The 23,636-nt window shown below is 43.7% G+C and overlaps 1 protein-coding gene across 2 annotated transcripts; it reads right to left on the bottom strand.

Moving 5' to 3' along the window:
- Window positions 1–17,306: 17,306 nt before the first annotated feature.
- zic4 (zic family member 4) lies at window positions 17,307–21,095 on the bottom strand. 2 transcript variants are annotated; one of them, XM_061094056.1, is made up of 3 exons: window positions 20,669–21,095; window positions 19,934–20,560; window positions 17,307–17,746 (listed from the first exon to the last, which is right to left on the bottom strand). In XM_061094056.1, exons 1-3 carry the CDS (start codon window positions 21,093–21,095, stop codon window positions 17,307–17,309), a joined length of 1,494 nt encoding a protein of 497 aa, XP_060950039.1. The 2 variants fall into 2 exon arrangements, with proteins under 2 accessions (XP_060950039.1, XP_060950038.1); XM_061094055.1 differs by having other exon boundaries at window positions 19,934–21,095.
- Between the last annotated feature and the right edge of the window lie 2,541 nt (window positions 21,096–23,636).

Below are 23,636 nucleotides of genomic sequence, written 5' to 3'. Positions count from 1 at the left end.
AAAGCTTTGAAAATGATCAATTTAGCCGCCTCTGTTACCGGAGGAGTTATTAAGGGCACTTTGTGTTGATTCCAATGTTCATAATGTGGAGTATTAAAGCACGCCCAACTGTGTCAATTTCCGAGTTGTGTTGCAGAGCGTGGACTCGTTCGGCTCGAGGCAGACGACGCGAGTGTGTTAGCGAGGAGTCGTTTTTAGGCGAAAAGCCATTTTGTTTGGGCCGAGTCCAGAATCGGTTTAAACAAGAAAAACCCATCAGTGGTTCCATCTCATCACAGAAACTCCATTACGTGATGAGTGGGAGAACAAAATTAGAAGGAGCTGGGAAAGCTAATGAGGAATATCTGAAAATAGGTCTTTGTTCAATACTAACTCACTGAATGCTCCTCGGGGTGGGAGCATTACGGACGTGATGGTTTGTTACTGGATGATTCATTTCCAACGGGAGCCCTCAGAGATGTTGCCACCTTTGAAGTCTCTCACTTAAACCTGAAATGCCTGACAAAACAAGAGGCGCTGAACCACATCAGGTGCTGAGATGAATGAACGCCAGCAAAATGAACTTTGGTCGAGACCCCGTTGGATCCTTTGAACTTGCTATCGGGTCTGTTTCTGGTCTGTCAGGGCTCCGTGCAGCGCCGTGGTCACTCTGTGGAATGGTCATCAGGGCTCCCGGCCCCTCCGCTCCTCTCTGCCAGTGTATCTGTTTCCACATGGGACGGACGCGGGCCTGAGACGTACCCTGCTGAGGTCCTCTGAAACCGGAGACCCTTGAAGTGGACGTGTGCCTGTGTCAGGTCTGCTCCCAGAAACCCTTTCAGATGCAAGGGCTCCAAATGTGGCCCGCTGCATGGAGACACTTTGGACACCGCCTGGTCAGTTGGGTATATCCCTGCCCCCCAAAGACCCTCTGCACACCACCACCACCGCCTCTACCATGCTAACCACCAGCAGCCCCTTGCAGACCGGGGAGCAGACCACCCTGGGCTGGTCAGCAACCCCTGCTTACACCTGCCATAAAACTTAAAAGCTACAGTCTCATCCCCCGGCTTTGAAGTGTTCAAAGCATAGCTTAGTGACCTTTGATGCGACTTTGGCCGCAACACATGTTCTGCACCCATGTATAAACGCAGGCCTCTCGGCAGACAAGGCGGGATTGTTTACCTACATGTGCGAAACGTAAGGGCCAATGCATGGCAGCCATGCATGGAGCCTTTATTCCCACATGTCAACTTCTCAACGGTGGGAAACAGACGTAAGTCCAAGCGGACGCTGCTTCGAGCCGACAGTTTCACCTGCCATGTGTTCGGCATTATTTAAAACCACTTTCTCTCTGTCCTCACATTATACACCCGGGCCACAGTCGCTCCGAGATGTGGATCCACGCAGCAGTTGGGGTCACGTTGCAAATACACAGAGAGAAAAAGAAATGAAAACACATTCGGTTGTGTTGTCTTTCTTGATGCCATCCAAAATATGTGCGGCTCGGAGTGCGACAGCTGCCTGTCCGGTGCTTAACTGACTCTCCAGCTGGATACACACAGCTCTGATACACACCACTCTATTGAGGGTCTAGTGGGCTGCTTGTGTTCAGACACCATATAAACAGATCCACAAAGTAATAGTCCTGCATTAAAAATCTAACATAAGTATGAGAGTATGAGAGTATTTTCTGAAAATGGCACCCAAAGTATGAAAACCTTCAGGCAGAATAAAAGTATATGTTTTTTATTACTTTACATATTATATTGTTGATGTGTTACTGTGTAAACAGCATTTTACCATAAAAGAATAAGACTTTTTAAAACTTGCTTTGGTGGCTTGCTGCACCTCAATGTTATTTATTTGTCAGTTTGAAACCGCATACTTATTCCTCATCTATTTTTATGGAAATTCTGTAATTTATAGTATTTCTTAAGCCTATCATATGTTTTCAGTGTAACATTTTGATTTGTCAAGCTGTCAAATAAACGTAGCGCCGTAAAGCAGTCAAAAGAATTTCTAAGTAGAAATGAAGTAAAAGTATAAAATGAAATCAAGTGGAAATACTTGAGTATAGTAAAACCACTGTATCTTACATTTGACAATATTTTATGTTTTTTAAATGAATAAAGGATTTATAACACTTTCAAACATTGTTTTGGTATTAGTACAGAAAGTCACGTATCCTATCAATACCATGTCCAACAGTACTGCGCTACTTCATTTGCAATGTAGATGTACTTCAATTTAGTATTTTTTTCATTTTGTGCAACTTATACCTATATTATAATATGAGGGAAAACGATTGTACTTTTAACTCGATATCTGCACAAGTGGTTACACAACCAATAAAAACGACACACAAAGACATTTGATAAGCTTGTAAAACACAATTCATTCTGTTGGACTAACGTAACCCAAGTATGTCAGGAAGCCGTAGTTCCACCTGATCAGATACAACATTATAACAGGAAGGAACCACAATAAAACGTTGAGACTTTTACTTGTTGCTGATTATTTTTTACATTAAAATACTTCTGCGTCTTCTTTAATTAAAGGAAAATGCATGTGAGTTTAAAAGCTCCTTCCTCCCTCCAGTGAAATGCATCTCGCTCCGTTCTGAGTCCCATAATATACGGCTGTTGGTTTTCCGCAGGCCCAACTCAAGTGTGATGAGTTACTGGTGTCTGCTGGCATCTCGAGCTTGTAACTCCTAATCATGTTTACTGTGCACATGTCGGGGATCAGACCTCTTCCTCTCTCTCTTGCAGATAACACGCCAGCGTTCACTGTACATTATAAATAGCTGAGTGTTTCACGAGGCATTAAATATTTGACAGAACGTAAGCTCATAATTACACGAGGCCTCGCCCGTGTGCGTAAATGTCAAACAAAGCAGGCTGATATATGGGCGGCCGTGCGCTTTACATGCTTCACATGCTAGTGTCTGAATGGCACGACTCCAGATGATGTAATTACAACACCAGCAGCTTTATAAGTGTGTGCACCGACACCGTGGGCACGCCGAGCCGAAACAGCACAGACACTCGAGTCTGGAAGCAAAACACAGGAGTCCCTTCGGATTCATATAATGTGTGTGAGACCTGATGTGTGTAACTTACAATCGAGCCTAATTACAGTTAACAGTGGTTGTGGATTGAGTTGAAACACAATCAGGCCTCAGTGCTTCCTGAATTCTGCTGTTTTACTCCCTTGTCCTTCCCTCCATCGACTGAGGCCCGTGTCTCCGCTCGGTGGAGCCGGTGGAGCTGTCCTTTTTGCTAACTATAGACCGAGAAATCCCGATTGGTTTCTTTTTGGGCCTGAGGGGGTGACACTGCACGGCCCACACAAATGTTGACGGGGATGAAACGGCCCGGCTGCGTGGTGTCTGCACTGTGACCTATGGAATGTGCCTTCAAAGAGGATTCTAACGCTGCGTGAATTTCTCAGAGGATCTCCAGTCCTGTGGCACAATGTTAAACCAGCATTTGCTCTCCCCGGGGTTTACCCATGCAATTTATAGCATTGGGGGGCTCTGGTTGTGGATGGTGCGACGTGAAATGCAATACCTGAGTCTGTGCTGATGGCTCACACGGATCCAAACGTCTGTCCTGTGTCACCAAACATCCCAGTTTGTGCCAGTCATCCTTCACGGAGCCCAGTGCCTAAAAAGAAGCAGATAATCCAACTATTTATTCGGGGGAAATGTGGTAAACTTTCACCCAGGTGTACGATGACCAACAGATAAACTGTAAGGTTATTTAGCCCAGAATACCAGGACATGGACAGTGTGTCAGACAGCCAAGCCCTAACCACCAACATTAAAACAGTATGAGCCGGGAGCTGTCAAGTGTGGCTGTCAACACCTCTATTTCAGCAGACATGACGGGCCCTTTAAACCTTGATGGATATAAATCAGGCGGCTATTTTGAAACAACAGGGTCATATTCAATCCTTGTTGAAAGTGTGTGTGTGTGTCCACGTAAACCCTGCCAGCATGGGACTCCCCCCGAGGGCACACACACAGGGTGTCTCCGACTCACATCTCTGCCAGGCAACACATTGAATATCTGATTCTTCTCATCGGGGCCAATAATCCCTCATTACTGTTAATTAAAATGGTCGGCCTTTGAATTTCTTTCTGCTGATTTAGAGGGACTGGAGAATTTATTCAAGGGCACAGAAATGTGACTAAAGAGAGAAAAATAGAGGAAATGGAGGAACAACACTATATTTCATATCTAGGTGAGAAAGTGTTGCCTTTAACAACAAAATAAAGACACCCTTACATTTTTTATTTAATAATGATGCATGTTGCACAGCACAGAAACCACGAGTCCCTTCGGGGGTTTTCTTAATTCCAGTGTTACAAACAAGCATATGGCAAATGATGAAATAATAACAATCAAGTCGTAACATAGCCTCAAACACACAATCAGTGTGTCTGTACCCGGCTAATCAGGGGAGCAAATTCTTTTCTGCTTATTAATTTGTAAGTAAACTGGCTCTAAGTGGGTTTATCCATCCACTCCATCCCTAGTTAGGAAGGGAAATCAAGCACAACAACAAAACTTCCGCTCTTTCTCTAAATCTTCCGACCCTCTTTCATGGATTTCCAGCCCCTTCATTCCTTTCACTCCATTGGGACTCTGCGGAGCGCCTTTGTACTCCGCAGATCAGGCTGTGTCCACTACTCCCACTCCTTTCAATGGAGAGCAAGAGGACCGCTAAGGGCTGGAACGACAGTGTTACCCATGCAAGCAGAACATCCCTCTCTTTTTGTGCAGTGGGTTGGTGAGGGGGCAGTGGGAAGGATGCGGTCAGTCTGCTCCGGGATAATAGAGGGGCTGGGCAGCTGCCTCCGCCACAACAAAGGGACTAGTCTCCTGTTAGTCCTGTTTACTTTAGTGTTGCCTCCGCGCCGCCTGCGTGTCAGGCAGAAGGCGTTTGGATCAAAATGTCCGTGGGCCTTAAAATTGAGACATTTCAGCCATCAGCTTCCTCGAGCCCGGCGCGTCGGGTTTATTAGCAGAGAAATAAAATACTGCTCCAGGAAGTTTGATGTGACTTTGTCTCTGTTCTGGTTTGATGAGGTCGCTTTAAAACGAGGGTGTTTGCGCAAATAAATAGAAAAACCGCGAGTGAGAGTCTGTGCGTAATTGCGCAGCGTTGATATTTGACTCTCTGTCCTTTAAGGTGTGATTATGGGTCTATTTGTCCCAAAAATGAATTGTTCTTACTGTTTTGTGCCCTTGGAAAAACATGCATGAGCAAAGTAATCACACAAATAAATTACTGGGGAAAAAATGAATTTCCAAAGCCTGGCACAGCTGTAACTCTCTGATAGAGACTCTGGTGCAAAGTGCTTTGTGGGCTACTTTTACAGACACAACCCAACGCTTAAAGTCAGCATCGTCCATCTTTTCAGCCTCCTTGAGCCGAGTCTTTGATGTCTTCCGTTGCCCCCCCCCTCCTGCTTTATCCTGCGCCAGATCTGTTATGAGCTAAAAATTCTTTGGTTTTCCATAGAAACGCGTCTTTTCCGCGGGGATATTGATGTTTTTTTCCTCGCAGGGGTTATGATATGGTGAATCAGAATTTCAAAGCCCGGGGACAATAGTTGCATTCACGCCAGTTTTCTTTGTCCGGGGTTTGTCTCGTTGTTCAAACTCCTCATTTCTCAAATGAATACAAATATTGATTCTGCGAGTGTCTGAGCTCCAGTCACTTCGGATCCTCTCAACTGGTTCCTGCGCAAAGACGAGTCTGTCCAAGTCCCTTTGCATCCACACAAATGACTTTACGCACCTGTTACGCAATTTTTTTATTCAGTTATAGCCTCATCACCTCATGGCAAAGTTTGTGCATTTACCAGAAAGTCACCAAATATCTCCCTCTGGCGCGCAAGGACTTTGGAGACGTTTCAATCAGCCAGTTCCTCTTGGATCTGCAAAAAATATGAATATTTGACTCTGTCATGTCCACCCCCTCCGTTCACACCCCCCAAACCATGGATCACAGATGCTCACTGGAAGAAGAATACTGAGGAGAAACCAACTTGGCCACAGCTAAAAAAAAAAAAAAGGCTGAAATTCCTGCAGTCGGGGTATTAAATCGACACCCCGGCCTTTGTCCGCCTCTCCTCCCTCTCCTTTCTGCGGCCTGACATGTCTGATAGACCACGCTTTCTCTCCGCATTGTCGCCCTGTCACCTCAACAATGTTCATCTTCGGGACACCAATTTTAGAGGCTTTTGATCTGCGGACCGAGAGGAACAAAGTTATGGAGACGAGGAGATGATACGGAGTCAGGACTTTGTGTCTGACCCCTCCTTCGTTCCAGTTTGAGGGAGGAAAAGAAGCTTAATGGCAAAATCATCAGTGCAGCTCATACACTGCAACGAACACGAGGATTTGCAGTGACTCTGCACAGTCAAACCTCATGAGAAACACCTACACTCATTGTTATGGGGAATTATTATATCCCACATGTGGAATTTATTAAAATAAATAACCATCCTGCAGCTACATGAGAAAAGAGGTTTGACAACAAAAGCAGGAGACACGACTTACTGTAAAGTCACTTTAAAGTCCAACAGCACATTTGTACACATGTTCCTCTTTTTAAAGGAGAAATAAGAGAGTGAAGCTTGTTATTAATGTTTAAAAGAGAGGAAATACCACAGAGCAAGAGTGAGACTTGAGCAGTGACTCTGTTTCCAGGTCTTTCTGCAGACTATGATGAATTCCAAACATTTCCTTTGTGCCCTGCAGGCAGCCACAGTCTGTGTTACATTTTTTTAAATCTGCCCTCAACATTAATTATGATTTCCGGTGTGTGTCTCTGGAGAGCCGGAGCATCGTGTCACACAGTCAAATGGTTAATCCTTGTTTCACTCTCACATCTTCACCTCTGTACAACAATACAGAAGTGAATATTGTGAAGGGTGTGATAGCTCCTCTTTGGGGTAACACCCCCCACACCCCCTGGATGTGACTGCCACATGCTGTAGTGTATAGCTCAGGCTGGTGTGTGTGTTTATTAGTGACACTTCACTGGTGCACTTATATTTCCAGTTCACCTTTTGAAGGCACTGCATCAAAGCGAAAGCAGAAATTGATTATGATGGCGTCTTATTACTTGATTTGTTTCATACGTACATTTGTGAGGATGTTTTTGTGTGTAACTGTCTTCTTCAATGTATTTTGAACTGTATCATACACATATAGTACTGGTTAAAGTCACACTGATTTAGGCCAGTGTGCTACAACAGTCTTTGCCACATTAGCCACACTAATAAAGATTTTTTTCAATTTTTCCCCATCAAGAGGGTCTTGGTTTATTTCAATTTTTTGTAGCAGAGAATGTGATGCTTGCAGTTGTACTTTGCAGCACAAATAACACGAGTTAAAACAAGAGTTAAGATGATTTACTGGAGTTAAGTTTTTGTTTTTAAAGATGGAAAATAAAGCTTTGATGATACTCAAATTTTCTGGGGTGTCAGATACTGTATTTCTGTTTTACTTGGTGATTTTAATGCACATTTTATAATGGTGACCTTAAAAGAGAGACAGGGTCATTTTTTGTCTGCATTCCCAAGTTGAATGAGTCCTGTTCTTGCAGTGGCCTACACTTCTTCCAATTCCAAAAAATTACAGTAACATATTAAGTGCTTAAACACCAGGATTATGTAAATGTATATATGAGCAAAACCATATAAAAAAGGTAAATACTGGCAATAACACTCTGCAGTGTAATTATCATCATATCTGGAGTCGTTTGAAGAGGCATTATGAGGAAGAAAATGGCCTCTGCTGTCTCTGTGGTGTTTTTTTTTATTTGTCATCTGTCATCTGCTGCTCTGTAGGCTGCAGCTTGTCCCTCCTGTCATAAACAGCAGCAGTTTACTGGGCTGCACTTGGGTTTCTATCGCTCCCAAGCAACTTTCCCGCAGTTTACTGAGCAACGGAGGAGCAACTGAGGCCAGGCTGAATGAAGACACCGAGAAGAACTGACAGGGAGGAGAGACAGGAAGAGTGTTACAACGTGTGGAGAGCCTGGTGGAAAAGAGAGGGAGGGAGAGAGAGAGAGAGAGAGAGAGAGAGAGAGAGAGAGAGAGAGAGAGAGAGAGAGAGAGAGAGAGAGAGAGAGAGAGAGAGAGAGAGAGAGAGAGAGAGAGAGAGAGAAAGAGAGAGAGAGGCTCAGACAATGTTCGCTGCTGTGCTACGTTCATATTCCACGATTGTATGCCGAGTTTACGCGTGAACATTATTAGGTTTTAATCATATTGTGGGATAAAGTTTTAAAAGTGCAACCACCGAAATTCAAAACACACGCACAGATGTGTCAAACTGGATGATTGACACACTTTGCATAACCAAAACAAATCAATGTTAGTAACATTTTGTTTTTAACGTTTGTAAATTATGAAAAAATAAAATGACAAACAATTGTGGGTCAATATTTAAACTGTGTAAAGGCTGAAGGGAATAAACACTGATTTACATTAAGTGGTGAATAAATCGATGATTATGCATTTAAAATGACTTCTAACAAAATGACTCACCTGGGTAAAACAATACATGACACAGAAGGATGCTATGAGTATTAAATTTTGATATTTTGTGTTTTAGAATGTTTGATATAATTTTCATTTTTAAGTGAATTCGTTTTGAAATGATCAGTTTATTTTTAAAGAGAAACCAATAAAAGTTGCCCTTGTTTTCCTTTACATGTATTCTTTTCGAATTTGCAGAGTACATCCACTTAGAGGAAATTAGCACATAGGTCAGTGTTTGTTGAAACCTGAAGGAATCCCACATCCCACAGCTCCACTGACCCGTGTGTCCATCCAGCAGAGACTCAGGTAGACCCCTGGTAACAAGTTCATCCCTCCTGCAACGTGCACGCTCCTGCAGCTTCGCATGGGGTCCGTGCGTGTGTTCTAAAGGGTGTTTACACTCACAGCAGCGAGGAGTTAATCACACATGGAAACAAGGATTGTTGTGTTTTCGCTTGGTCACTTTTTTTATCCTCTGTGCCCAAAAAACAAAAGTTTCCAAACACCTTTACGCGTCCTCTCTCTCTCCCTCCCTCTCTCTCTCTCTCTCTCTCTCTCTCTCTCTCTCTCTCTCTCTCCCAGTCTGACTGCGAGCACCCATCCGCTGAATGGGACGCGTCACGCCAGCGCATGTCCCCTTCACAAAAGACAATTGTGATTTAGACAAACATTTGGGGTGGGGGTGGGGGGGTTGTGGGGTGGTGGCGGGACATAAAGGCAAAAGGTCAAGTCCTCTTTCAGTTCAAGTGTGCTGCGATTCACCTACAACACAACGGGGACAAAAGAGTGGCACCGTCTCCGTGAAGGGGATGTGACTAACTGCAGGAGGAGCAGGAGGAGGAGCAGGAGGAGGAGGAGGAGGAGGAGGAGGAGGAGGAGGAGGAGGAGGAGGAGGAGGAGGAGGAGGAAGATGCTGATTCTCTACCTGGAAAATAAGAGGAAGAGCACTCTTCCCCAATCAGCAGCAGATTCTTCGGTGCTCCCTTCCTCACCAACACACACTTACAAGAAATAGAGGAAGTGAGAGGAAATCTACGTCATAGGACACAAAATAAACACACTATTATTATTATTATTATTACTATTCTAATCACCATGAGCGGAAATATAGTGTGCGTAATTTTTTTTCTACAATGGCCCGTGCGGTTTCCTCTCCTCTGCTTTTGGGGGGGGGGTGTTATTATTATTATTATCGCAACTCCAATTATTTCTAGAACAGAGGGATTAGACGAATAAGTAGTGTTAATTGCGCGGCAGGTATAACGAGCAGGTCTAATCCCCTCCCCCCTCACCACCCCCCCTCTTTGTATTGAGTTTCTGTGGCCTTAATGAGTGGCAGGTAGGGTTTGCTTCCTGCTTTCTCACATGCTCAAATAGGCCTCTCACCGCTGGCAGTCCTGGACCCTGGCTGTGTACAGGAAACAATTGATTCTGAGCATAAAGTTAATTATGCCGAGAAATTAGACAGCCTTAACGCCGGGTAAGGACTCGGAGAGGCTGATTTCCTGACAGCTCTTAACACACTCACACACATACCACTCATGTGCACTGGTTTTTTCTTTTTTACTATGGATTGTGCCATAGTGTGAGGAGGGGGAACGACACTTACCTTGTCTGCTGCTGCACTGGTTGTTTTTTTGGTAGCCCTTCAATTGAATAACGACAAAAATAAAATAAAACCTTGTCTCTAGTTGTGGTGTTTTCTTAAATCCAGAGTTAATGGACGAATTTTGGAGAAATAAATGGAGGAGGAAGAAGAAAAAGAAAATCCCTCTGGGCTTTTTTCTGGTGCTGCTCTGGTCTGAGGAGTTTCCTAGGCTACACAAATCAGTATTATGAAGATAGAGCAGGCTCGAAGAATGTCGCAGTGGTCGACTTAGCAACACAAAAAAAAAATCTTATTGAAACTTTTTCTTTTGATGAATTAACTCACGGACAGAGAGGATAAGCCTCGCGTATAGCGTCGAGGAGAAGGGGAAAAAAATAAATCCTGCTTTGGACAGAATCAAGTGCCATTTGGAGACTTTAAAATAAAACGTCTTATTATTATTAATATTTATTTTTCAGTGAGTGTGTGAGTATATAAAGTTCTCAGCGACAGATTCAGACCCCTGACCTGAGTCGCCGCTTACATGTGGTTTTACGCGTCAAAGTGAAATTGCCAGCTGCTGAAAAGAAGCTTTTTTTTTTTTCCTTCATTCTTCTTCTTCTTTAATTCTATTACCGGACGTGGGACTCGCTTTGTTTCAATACAGTCGCATCAAGATGATTGACAAAGTAATAAACGCGTCATGCTGCTGCATCTGATTATGGCACGGTATTTGCATTGGACACTGAGGCGAAGGGGGGGGAATATGACAACCTTGACACGCTGGGGATTTTCTCTGTCAAATAATCACGTCTCCGAGGATCTATATTGTCGCAGTGATACACACACAAAAAAAAAAACAGCAACCTCCCATTCATTGCATTTTAAAGTGTTGTCCCATGAGTTCGTGTTTGTGGGTTTTTTGAAAGTGTGAAGCGATGGGAAAGGTTCGAAAGAAAAAAATATAATAATAAAAGCAATAATAATAACACGAACGAATTATGGAATTATTGAATGAATAAATAAATACTCGGCCTGACACTCCATTCCATAATTAATATCTCCCCCTCCTCTTCCTCGTTGCACAGGTTCAGTCCAAGTGGCTCTTGACGTTGTGATCACACACACTGCAACAAAAAAAAAGATCCATATTAACAAATCATGCATTCAAATTTATAGATTTTAAAGGATAAAATATACAAATAATTCTGTCGTATTTTTTCTCCTCCTCCTTTCGTCCTTGGGAAACGTATTCAGATTTTTGAGGCACTGATAAATGCGTAAAACCAAGTATTTATTTTTAAATTTTAAAATATTTAAGATATTCTGTATTGTTTTTCGTGCAGTTTGCTCCTCCAAAATTCCCCTTAATATATATATATATTAATCTCAGTTAAATGCAATACTTGTATACAGGCTACTGACATTATGGATTGAGGCCATTTATATCCCATGGCGTGCCCACCTCCTGCAGGTGATCCCGGTGTCGTAACGTGTCAGCGGTGGCCTGACATAAGTATAATAATAGTTAATAGAGCGTGATGGAGCGAATGGTATTAAACCTGACAAAGATGTGTCAGAAAGCAAGGAAAAGTCTATGTCTTCATTAGCTCCATCTCCAAGGACCGTCGAACATTTCATTAGTTTGTAATTTATGAATGTTTGACAAATACTAGAGAGTATGTAAATATGAGAGGGGGTAATGTGTTTTCCTGCGGGAGATGGCGAAATGACCCAAAGTCTTAGGGATCCTGCTACACTGATCACATGCATTATGTTTCTTCTCAAACTGTGTCTGTTTGGAACATATCTCCCCACATCTGACGTGTGAAATAGTGCAGATAAACCAATGATTCATAATGTCGAGAGCATTTGCATCTCCTCACACTCTGGGTTATTTTGATATATGATGATATACTGTCTCTTTTATCGAGTGGAGAAACGCACTTTTGCCATTATGGCTTTGGCTAAACCAGTAGGAGGTTTTTTTTTATTCTAAAACGGTCCATTTACTTGTGTGTGTGCACCCCTTCTTCTCATATTTCACTTTATTTATTTATTTTTTATTCCTGCATCACTGACTGTCTCCACTTTTTCCCTACTGGAGAATTGTCTTGAAAACTTAAGAGCTGAGGCCTCTTGGAGCTTTAAACATTTCAGAATTTACTTTTCTCAAAGTATAATTTACTGCTTTATTTGTGCAGAATTTCCACGGACACTAACACACACCTGTTCGCCATGACTGCTGCTGGGAGATCACGGAGAGGTCAGCAGAGGATGATCAATTCAAGTTATGATCCACTGCTGAACGCCAGATCGACGGAATCGTAAAAGGGCAAGTCCCATGGATTCGGAATCATTTATTCTGCGTGATGCATGGCTCGGTTTCATGGATGTGGAGTGTTGGGTCATGTGGAGCCAATACACGACACTGCATATAGCGCTCAAGCCCCTGAACTTGGATTGTTAAATCTGGCAATAATTTTATTTAATTTCCTGCTAAACAAATATTAGAAATAGAGGAATCTGCAGAAAGGAGCAGGAAAATAATCCGTGCGCCTTTAGGGGTGGTGTTTATATTTTTCTGCACGTTTCTACTTCCCCATATTTTCCTCCCTCTCCTGAATAGACTCCAAAAATATTTAGATCCATGTGTTTGCTCGCGTTGCAGCAACAAGTTCCTCTGCGCTATATGGCCTCCATACATGCAGCCACTCCACTCGCAATATGATAAAAGAAGTCATCAGAGCTCTCGCTAACTAGACCGTCTGCAGGCGAGGCTTCGACTTCAAGCGAGGGAAGGAGACCTCGGATCAAAAGAGGAGCCAAATGAGCGGGGTCGCTGATTCATTCATGCAGCTGCATTGAGACCAAGGCCAACAGGCGTATCATACACTGAAAGAGGCTTGCTATTCAGAACGCAGGTGTGAACTATGTGGCACATTCCGCCATATAATACGGAGGTTGTTAGAAATCCGTGTTCGGGCCTATACGGGTTACTAGGGGGCTGATTGGCATTGGAGAGCGCACTCATCCATGGAAGTAAAATAACTTAGTTTCCTGAAATCTGTGCATGGCGGTAATCCATGGAGGAGGAGGAGGAGGGTCGCTGATTTTGTTTTCCAGGGGTCTAGGATAGTGGGGTTCACATGTGTGCCTGCACAGAAGCTACAGCTGGGGTGTCTCCTGCTCTGTGCGCTCACCTTGGTTTTAAAAAAGGTGGATTACAGTTCATTTAGCTTGAGAGGTTGTCATTAATCTTTACGATGGAACCTCGTGGTACAGCCATACCTTAGAATATTACATTCGAGTAAAAATATTCAATATTCATGACAAGCTTGATGGCTGCATTTAACTTGTGGGTGTGCGTAATTTGCCTTCTGACCTCGTTCCTTGCGCACGCCATGGAAGTCTAATAAACAAAGTGGAATGCTCCCTTAAGAATGCACATGCTATAATAAAATATAGATAATAAAATGGTAAAGTGGTGAAACTCCTGTGTTTGTCTGTAGACTTTATAATAAAGCATTCAAACAAATGACCCATGCATGCTTGTGTTCAGTGTTTCCAGAGGTCTGCTGCTGCCTGGTGGCTCTGTATATTGCACCTGTCGCCCCAGCCCTCTCCTCTTTATCCTCCATGCCAATTTCGGCCACTTCATTCCTGATAATTATGACCTGGTTGGTGGTGGAGGTGCTGATGGTGGTGTCGGAGCGTGGGGTGAGCGTGGAGGAAAAAGAAGGGGGAGGTGGGAGGCAGGGAAGGAGGGTGAGTGAGGCTTTTACTCCTAGACTGCTAATCCCCCTATTAAAAGGGCTTTGTTCAATAATGCCGGACAATTTCCGGAAGTAGGATTACCGCCTCCATTATTTATTTTTTTTTTTACAAAGAAATGATATTTCACACTCAAATGAGCCTCAGGATGCAGCGGTGGCGGCGGAGAGAGGCCGAGCCAGAGCTGAAATGGATTCATTTTCTTTTTGTTGCACTTTGGTAGCTCGACCCCTCCCCCTTCCTTCTGGCTTTCTTTAGTTTTTATTATTTCTTTCTTTAAAGCATTCTCTTCTGTGATTAAAGTGAATATGTATTTCCTGTGCCTTCGCTTTCCTGTTTGGAGCTTTTGGAGTGCACATGGCTCTCTCTCTCCCTCTCCCTCCTCCTCCTCTGTCTTTACGCACACACACCCACACACACCTTTTCCTGATTCTTGACCCCACGGCTGATATCAGATCAGACGCTGTCACGTTGTCACTCGGCTGAAGGCAGGGGGAACCCACCGGGATCGGTTGTTAAAGAGATCCCCTCTTATTACGCTGCTGTAGCGGCAGCCTGCGGTATCCAATGTCTGCGCGCCGGGGATTGAACTTTTTACAATCAAGCAAACAGTCGTCACATTTTATCTGCTGCGGTAAAAGCTCGCCTGTTCCCTCAGCACTTTATGTACTGAAGTCGTTTGGATCCAACCAAACTCTTCTGATCCAGCTCAGTTTCTGACTGAAGCCTGCGTGTTTATATTTGGTCAAAGTCATAAATTACTGTGCGTAAAGGTCACTAAGCTTCTGCAGCTCCGGAGCATTTTATTCTTTATTCTTCTTCCCTCCAAATTATTTCACGACCACTTTTCTTTTTACTTCCAGGCTGCGGTGAAGATCAAATTCCGAAATACCTTGGCTTAAAAAAATGCAGTGTGCGCCATTCCTAATTGACGCTCGCTGCGGACCTTTCTGTTTTAACGCTCTCCCCCTCACACTCTTTCTTTCTTTTTCTTTCTTTCTTCTTCTTCTGACGAAACAACGCTTTAAGTGTTGCTTATCCTTCACTCTCAGCGGCTGAATGGAAAATGTTTTTACGCGACTCAGTTAGTTCTTGTCCATTTTGACGGCTGGAACTAAAAGCTTTAGACGGCCCAATAGAGAGGAGCCCAACAAATCGGTGACAAAAGGCTTTCCGTGTCATCAACGTTGTTCAGACGACCCAGAAGAATCCCTCTGATATTAACTTCCACTTCAAAGACTCCCACTTTCAATTGAGATCCAACTATCTTGTTGTTTTCCTTCGTCCTTTCTCTCCTCCTTTCCCCCCTTTTACGCACAAGAGCTGGTGCCAAAAGAGGCATCATCATCTTCTTCTATTTGGCTTCTTTAGTGTTTATTCTCTGCTTTCAGCTGGGCCTCTTCCACAGAGCGAACTGTCATGCACTTAACCAAACTCTATAAACGCACAGGGAAGAGTTGTAGCCTTGTTGTTTCCACCCACTTTCAGTCTGCGCCGGTGTGGAGTCAAATCCACCTCTCAGCCGAAAGTTTTCCAAGTACAACAAAGCTCTTAAGCTTTTCTTTAAAAACGATTTAGCTGTTTATTAAAAGTAGCATATTTAATTTGATAAATATTTAAAAATATATATATATCTGCACTTTCAAAGCTGGAATAATTAATGCACACGTCTATTGCTGGAATGTGCACTAATCATGATATACAGCTTGGTTTCATAGGACATGTTTCATGTATTGAGGCTAAAATATGATTATTGTTAATTTTATCCATTGAGCAGCTCGGCCCTGTTGCAATGCGAGTCTATTATGGTGTGGGACAACTGCGTTTCAGGGGCTTCCCCTTTGATTGTCGTAAAGTAGGCCCGGAGCAAAAGAATATATTTTTCTTCTTTATACTGCCCTCGTCTCCAGTATAAAGGACATAGATTACCGTTTCCGACCCCATGGGAAGCAAATATTACATTCTTTAGAGCGCGCTTCTCAGTCCGCGGACTTGGCCCCATATCATTTGAGTTTGACTTGGCTATTGCTATAGAAATCTTAATTCACCATGAGGATTCACCGTCGTGAAAAAAAATGGCTCTTTGTGCGCGACGCTCTTTGAAGTCTGGATCAGAATATTGTTGCCTTTCATCAACCTCTGCCCACGTCTGCATCAAACCCCAGCTCAGCAGAGAAAGTAAGACTTTACACAAATGGAGCACGATTTAAAAACACACAACCCCTTGTTTTTTTATTCAACCACGAAACACTTTGGAAAGTAAAAAAGTTTAAATATTATATTTAAAGACCTGTTACCGAGTATATTTCTTTGGATTTCAGCGGTTTTATCTGCACCTGGAAAACAGATTTTTTTTTTTTATTGGAATTTTCCTGCGCGTAAAAAGAAGCAACAGTTCCTTTTTTTTCTTCTTCTTCTTTTTATGGAAATAATATTCGTAAAGACATGCCCCTTTAAAGTGACATAAGAAACATATTGCACATCTTCCCAATTTTTTACGATACTTAAATTTTATGAACCCCAAATGGCTCAGCAGCGTTCTCACGTTTTTGTCATACAAGATTTATTCAAAATACTCACAAATTACAAGGCAATTCGGTGCGCATTTTGAGTGCCACTCGATTTGAGATATTCAAAAGAGGAACAAAAACAACAAAAAAAGTTGACGACAATGATACAAAAAATCACAAAATGCCCACTTTGATAAAACATTTAGAATTTCACGGTTGTATATCAAATACTGCAGGCGTATGAAACAGTTGAGCCTTTGCACAGAGTAGGGGGGGTGCTGTAAACATAAAACGTTTGTACAAATAACTGCAGAAAGACACTGCTCTGAAACAGACCCTTACAAAAAACTATCAACATCAACACATCGAAAATTACAAAATTTACAAATGTACAGGGTTTTTTTGCCCGAATTGAAACATGCACTTTGGTTCGATAATACAAAAAAAAAATCCCCTCGATATCGGATTGAAAAATAAATAAAAGCATATTGAAGTCAGAAACTCGAATTTACAAAATAATTTTACACCAACATGCCTAGCCTATACAATAAAGTACCACATAGTCTAACGGATTTACACGACTCCCCCCTCCACAAGTGGACCAGTCCGGGCGTAATAGCTGAGGTTTGAAAATATATTCTTTTTACTGTGCCCTGGAAATTAGCACGTCTTTAACGTTTACACATTTTCCTTCCAATGTGGTTAAAATGCGTCTCTTGGCTCTGGGTGTCTGTTCGGTGGTTCATCCAGAAATCAAAGGGAGGGGGGGGGGCAGTGGGCCTTCACCAGGCGTGCAGGCACCGAAGCCAAACCATTTACAATAGTGAAGCTTGTGAAAATGTGTTCTTGTCACCTCTGCAGCGGCGGCTCAGGAGTCCGAGGAGGTGCGTTAGAACGCGTCCCTGGGTTCTGGGTCCCTGTAAGGGGGCTCGTCCGTGGGGTCGGGTGTGGAGGGCCCGCTGGGGGGGGTCTGGGCGCCGCTGGCACCTGAGCTGTGGCACACGTACCACTCGCTTAAATTCGCCGGCTGGGAGGAACCCACCGGCTCCGACAGCACCGTGGAGCCCCCTGGCTCCCGGCCCAGGTCGGAGGAGGGGGAGACCAGGGACGGGGTGGACGACTCGTAGCCCGAGCTGGGGGGGGGCGACTTGCAGTGCACCTTCATGTGTTTCCTCAGGGAGCTGGGGTGCGTGTAGGACTTATCGCAGCCTCTCACTTTGCAGTTGTAGGGCTTATCGCTGGTGTGGACGTGGGAGTGCTTTTTCCGGTCGCTGCTGTTGGCGAAGCGTCTGTCGCAGCCGTCGAACTCACATTTGAAGGGCTTCTCACCTGTTAACAGTGACGGTGACACAGTGAGATGCAAATCAACCAATTCAAAAAAATTAAAAAACGTTGCCATTCGTGTTCATTATAATGCATGATATGAGGTTTACATTTTATTGTCCTCGCCATTTCTAGCAGCCACAGTACTTTACATAAATATTTAATGCTTTAACACACTTACAATGTGTGTGACCTCAATTTATGTGCTTAGAATAAACTGAGCAACACGTATCCAAGTATCTGTCACTAAAAAAATAAAAGGTATATATTAAAAACACTGCAAATACATAATTTACGCATGCGCAATTACAGCCACTGTGAGGAGCCCTTTTTTTGTCGATTTCTCACGTTTAATCTCGTTGTGTGCATTTACAGTAAACACACACTCGAACACTTGCACTTTTTTTTAAAAGTCTGCCTCCTCGGACAGACGTGACACGAGCCTCGGTCTGGTGTCAACATGGCTGCACCCCCCACCGTCCTGGGTCTGTACCTGGCGTCTGCACGCATGGAGACATACGTCAAAACAGACGAGCCATGAGCACTGCAGGCGGAGGAGGCCGGAACCCAACTGAAAATAATGATAAATGAAAGTACCGCCACAGAAAGGCTTCGTCCCCACTGTGTGCTAACGCAGCCTGTCTGCTGTTGGATTCATGCATGTGCACTGGCTCTAATTCTGTGTCTTAATAACAAGTATTTCTACCTGATTATGACAAGGCAGAAAAAGAAGAAAAAAAAGACAATCTGAATAAATTACACGGGAAATCATCCACTGCTGATTTTTTTTTTTTTTTCTCTCTCCTGCGATTAAAGCTTTTGAGAATATGTAATTGCCTCTGTCTAATTACACTTGCTGGTTGAATATCAATTTGACCTTCAGCTGTTGGGCTGAGAGAGCCAATCAAGGATATTAGTGTAGTACAAGAAAGCGTCGAGGAGCAGACCCCAGGGGCAGCCCCAGTCATAACCACACTTTCGGATAGGTTTTAAACATGATACCAAAGGACCAGGCCCCTTGGGAGTCAACACACAGAAATAATTTAACAGATTTGTACTTAGGTAATGTGAGCAAATTATATGAATAATACATAAGGTGCAAGAAATGGAGTGGAGGGAGGGGAGTGACATGCAGCCACATAGGGGAAAAGAAACAGGGGAACGCATCATTGTATAAATTTACAAGTCTGACTCGACATTTCGAGGCCTTTCTCTTTCCCTCCCCTATCTCCACAGCGCGTCACTGCAGGGTCACAGAGCCAGGCGGCCATATTGCGCCTTTCTATGTTTTTTTTTTTAATGGCAAATCAGCTGCATGACTCCAGCTGCATTGTCCACACGTCAGTCAGGACAGAGGCGCAGGCAGCTCAGCCAACCTGCTGCTGAATTATCAGAACCGTCTGCACTTGTCAACTTGTTGCAGGGGTTCGAAAAAATAAAAAAAAGGTGCTGCCATAACAATGCTCTTGGAAACTGAAGTCAATACAAGAATCCAAATGTTTGATTACACATTTTGGGAAAACAAAACATTCCCAATCCTTGCAGCTTTGAAGCAATAAAACCCAAACAAATACTGTGATTAATATAAATATCAGTATTGCTGCTGCTGCTGCTGCTACAATAGAGGCACATACACAGAAGTTCTGACCACAAAGAGCAACAAGTGGCTGGAATGAGTGGGGGAAATAAAAACACCACCACCACATCATCATTAACAGTTAATGGATGTGAAGATGCACCACTCCAACTTTGCTGCCAGTGCACGTCTGGCATGCACTGAGCTGCTTGGACAAGAGGCTGACGTGGGCCTCAGTCTTTGTGCTGTGGTGTGGACAAGCGGACTGAGTGAGCCGTATACCGTAATCCCCCCAAAAGATCCACCTCAGGGAAACTTGCTAGACCTGAGGCAGCTCACAACAAACAGGTGGCCGCGTTATAGCTGTTGCGCCCTCATCCACCAGCAGGCACGGATTGATTAATTGCTCATCAGAGGACATTTGTAATGCGTAAACCCCCCCCAAAAAAAAACAGTAAAGGATATCATTTTTTTTTAAATCTGCAAAAATATGCTTACTCTTTCTTACTTATCTGCACACTCTGGCTGGATGGTTTGATTTCAACATGCAATTTACTTCTCTTTTTTTTTATCAAGGCACATTCACAACATTTCATTCTGTAAATTCAACTACTGACCTGTGTGCGTCCTTTTGTGGATCTTTAGGTTCTCGGACCTGGCGAACACTTTCCCACAGCCGGGGAACGGGCATGGAAACGGTTTCTCCCCGGTGTGCACTCGGATGTGATTTACAAGTTTGTACTTGGCTTTAAATGGTTTGCCTTCCCTCGGACACTCTTCCCAAAAACAGATATGGTTCGCCTGCTCCGGTCCTCCGACGTGCTCCACCGTCACATGCGTTACGAGTTCGTGCATGGTGCTGTAAGTTTTCGAGCAAAGTTTCTTCGGTGCGTGCTCCGGCTCCAGCCACTTGCAGATCAGCTCTTGCTTTATCGGCTGCCTCATGTAGCGGAAAAAGGCTCCGGCTCCGTGGTGGTGGTGGTGGTGGGCGCTCAGATTCATGTTCAGATTCAGACCACCGTAGCCATGCAACGGCGAGGCGGAGAACGGATCAGCCCTGGAGCTTGCCACTTGACTCAAGTGATCAGACCTAACGTACATTTCTCCAGGTAGTCCTAACCTTATTTGTCCACTCAACGCTTGGCCACCCGGGGATCCGCTGGAAGACTGGTCGTGGTGGAGTCCGGAGAAGAGGGCATGGTTCCCAGCGTCGGGGTGATGGCCATAGTGTCCGGGATAGCTACCTGTTGTTGAGACAAACATTCCGTGGTGAGACGCGGAACCTGCAGTCTGGTCGGTCAGCACCGGCATGGCTTGAGCCGTCAGATCTCTCCGGATGAGGAAGTCCCTACCTGCGGATAGAGCCTGGGCCGTGTGAGACATGGAATAAGGGACCGATGTCGCCTGAACCGGGCCAAAAGCTCCCGTTTGACTGGAGACCACTTCACTGTGGCCTGCCATATGATGATTGTGGTGGTGGTGATGGTGGTGGGGATAATGATGGGCTGGGCTGATTTTGAGGGCCGCGGAGTGCCCCATGTGTTCTGGCCCGAATGGACTCGGCCCCAGGCGGGGTTCCGCAGTAATCTCCCCAGGGTGCGAGTGAGCCATTGAGTGTGGATGGCTGCTGAACCCCGGGAAGCCTGTCACGCTCTGAGGGGTATGGTGGTGATGATGGTGATGGTGGTGAGCCCCTGCCAAGTCAACTAATCTCAGCGCCGTGTTCCGTTTGGAAAACGTAGGGTCCATCACGGGGCTTCCCAAAGCATCCACGCTCATTACTTCCTAATTTTGGAATAACTTGACAGCAGGCAAAATAATAATGATGATGACAAATATATTTTAATCGCAATGAAAAATAAATAAAAAAAAAAAAAAACTTTATGAAGTTAATTCTATCTGCAGACTACATGGAATCCCATTCGGTTGAGAGGCAGCAGCAGGACGCTTTGATACTGAATAGAGATTCATGGTAGGCGCTGCAGCCCGTGGAGCTAAACAATCACCCTGCGCTCTAATTGGTCAGCGCTTGGTGATTGACGTCACCAGTGACAGTTTCCAACGTGAAGAAAAATGTCTTAGTGACAGCAAGCAGCCAGCGCGCCTGCGCAGTGCCTCGGGCAACGCTGGAGAAAAATAGTTGTTATGCAAAGGTTATTGTACGATAAAACTCGTAAAAAGTTGATCCAGAAATATAGTCCTCTCTCCTTTTGTTGCAGCGAACAAAGAGTGCGCGGCTATGAAACAGCAATTTCCCCACTTTGATTATGCGATCACAAAACAGACTGTCTCGCAGGAGTATGCATATTGTCCCTATAAGAGTTGTAAGGATCATAAATAAAGCGGTGATATCTTAATTCTGCCCCGCGACGTATGCAGATCCACTTTACGCACAGATTACGCACAGCTTTACGCACGCTAAAGATCGGCGTGAGCGGAGAAAAGCTTGTCAACTTAAGCAAAGGAAAAGTCCACGTGGGACTTAACAATAGTCCGGAGTATATCGCATTAATATGCGCTTTGATAAATACCCACATTTACATATCCAGCCGTTTGCCCTTCAGCGTGTGCTACAGTATCGACTCCGTGCTCTGCTCGGTAGCATCCGTGTGTGTGGGGAGAGGGAGTCGGTCCGAGCTGCTTCCATTGTCGCCAGGAAAAAAATGTAATGGACGGGACCTGTTGTTATGATCCGGGGTAATTTTGCTTTAGACCCAGGACGGCAGCACATGAGGGTCAAAGGAGGTGGTGCCGTTGCAGACTAAAGTCCAAAATAAAAGCGTGTGTACTGTAAGTATCGGTTACGACCATCTTATCCTTAAAAAAGTATAACACGTAACCTGAGCGATTGTGTTCGGCTTTTATGTGAATGCTTAGGAGGTGGATTTGAATAGTTATCCATTATAACCACATGCCGTACATTTTTTTAAATCATCCACGCTACTCACTGATGGTTATTTTTTTCTGTTGACTTTGCCTTTTTTAAAAACAATTAACAGACTAACTGGAATATTTAGAAAAAAATCTAATGTGTTGTCATTAAAATGTTGTGTAGTGTTTGGATGTTACAGTAAATGTAAATGTAGTCTGCAGCACCGTGGACACTGTCTCTGCTACAACATGCATGGCTGAAATTTACTTGTAAATCACATTTAAGTAGTTTTAAATATGTTCTAGTTTAATCCTGGTGATAATCTGATAATAAGTTAGTTAGTTATTACTTTATAATTAGAATTTGTTTGTGTTTGAGTTGTGTCACATGTACTGAACTACACTAAACTGTGACCCAGAAAGTCGTATATATATTTTTTTGAATGTGTGGTTTGAGCGCCTAATCCTTAAACAAATTAAATATTTAGTGCTTGCAGTTTCCACAGAGAAGTTCCTTTTCAGAGCTGATCACTTTATGAAGTGTCTAATTAGTGTTATCTGACTTCTGCAGGGATTATAAGTAATTAATGAAGGCTGTAAGACAACAGTCTAAATTTATTGTGACAGTCGCTCGTCAGTGTTTGACCCCATTCACACGTTTTAAAATTCATTGATAGAAAATCAACAACATGTCAACATGTGTTTCTTTTTTATTAAATGTTCCATTTTCAGATTAAACAAAAACAATTCTCTGAAAATGCCGAATTAAAGACACTTTGTGACTTTTGCTAAATATTAAGTTTCTATCACATGAACAGTGAGACGTGCGTTCCTCTCGGGCTCTTTCTCTAAATTAATTCGTCAAATTCTCTGCTGACAGCGTCATATCGAGCAGGTTGGAAATTGAGTCAATATTTTGAAACATGACGGGTCCAAACGATGTTTATTAAATAGCCTTTACGCTTGGGCTCCGCGACGCTCACAGCTGCAGCCTTCAGAGGAACCACAGCACCGGCGTAATGCAAAACTTTGAAGAGCTATTTCTGGTCCAAGTTGTGCGCACTCACTCTTGGAGACATGTAAGATATGAAACTCAAAAAAAAGCATAATGTTGCAGGAAGGTCTCATAAAACGCTGCTTTTGCTGCCTTGGCTCGTTTTCCTTTCACTGTAAATCCCAAATAGCTCCTGGTAGCCATTTTAAATTTTACAGTACGACTTCAACACATTAGAGTCATGGCACTAAACTGTTATTGGCCCTTTTAATTAGAACGCATCTTTTACACATCAGAATTAAATATGTTACAGTCATTTTGAGGCACTCGTAAAAACTTAAAGTGCGTTTGGAAAGTTATGTCTCGTCCCAGAAAATATTTTCTTGGCACAGGTTCTAATTTCACCTTGATGGTTGCAAGTCTGACTTTATGATCCCACCCCTCCCCAGTCCTGA

Source organism: Limanda limanda, chromosome 20, assembly GCF_963576545.1.
Source record: "Limanda limanda chromosome 20, fLimLim1.1, whole genome shotgun sequence".
Taxonomy (NCBI): Eukaryota; Metazoa; Chordata; class Actinopteri; order Pleuronectiformes; family Pleuronectidae; genus Limanda; species Limanda limanda.
Note: the sequence above shows the minus strand (reverse complement) of the source record. Positions and strands in the feature narration are given on the sequence as shown.

What these genes read in the sequence shown, in the direction of transcription:
- zic4 (XM_061094055.1), bottom strand. Translation starts at nt 21,095, where the DNA reads ATGAGCGTGGATGCTTTGGGAAGCCCCGTGATGGACCCTACGTTTTCC. An exon ending in CCACAAAAGGACGCACACAG is followed by an intron (nt 17,747 to 19,933) that starts GTCAGTAGTTGA and finishes CACTGTTAACAG; the next exon opens with GTGAGAAGCCCTTCAAATGT.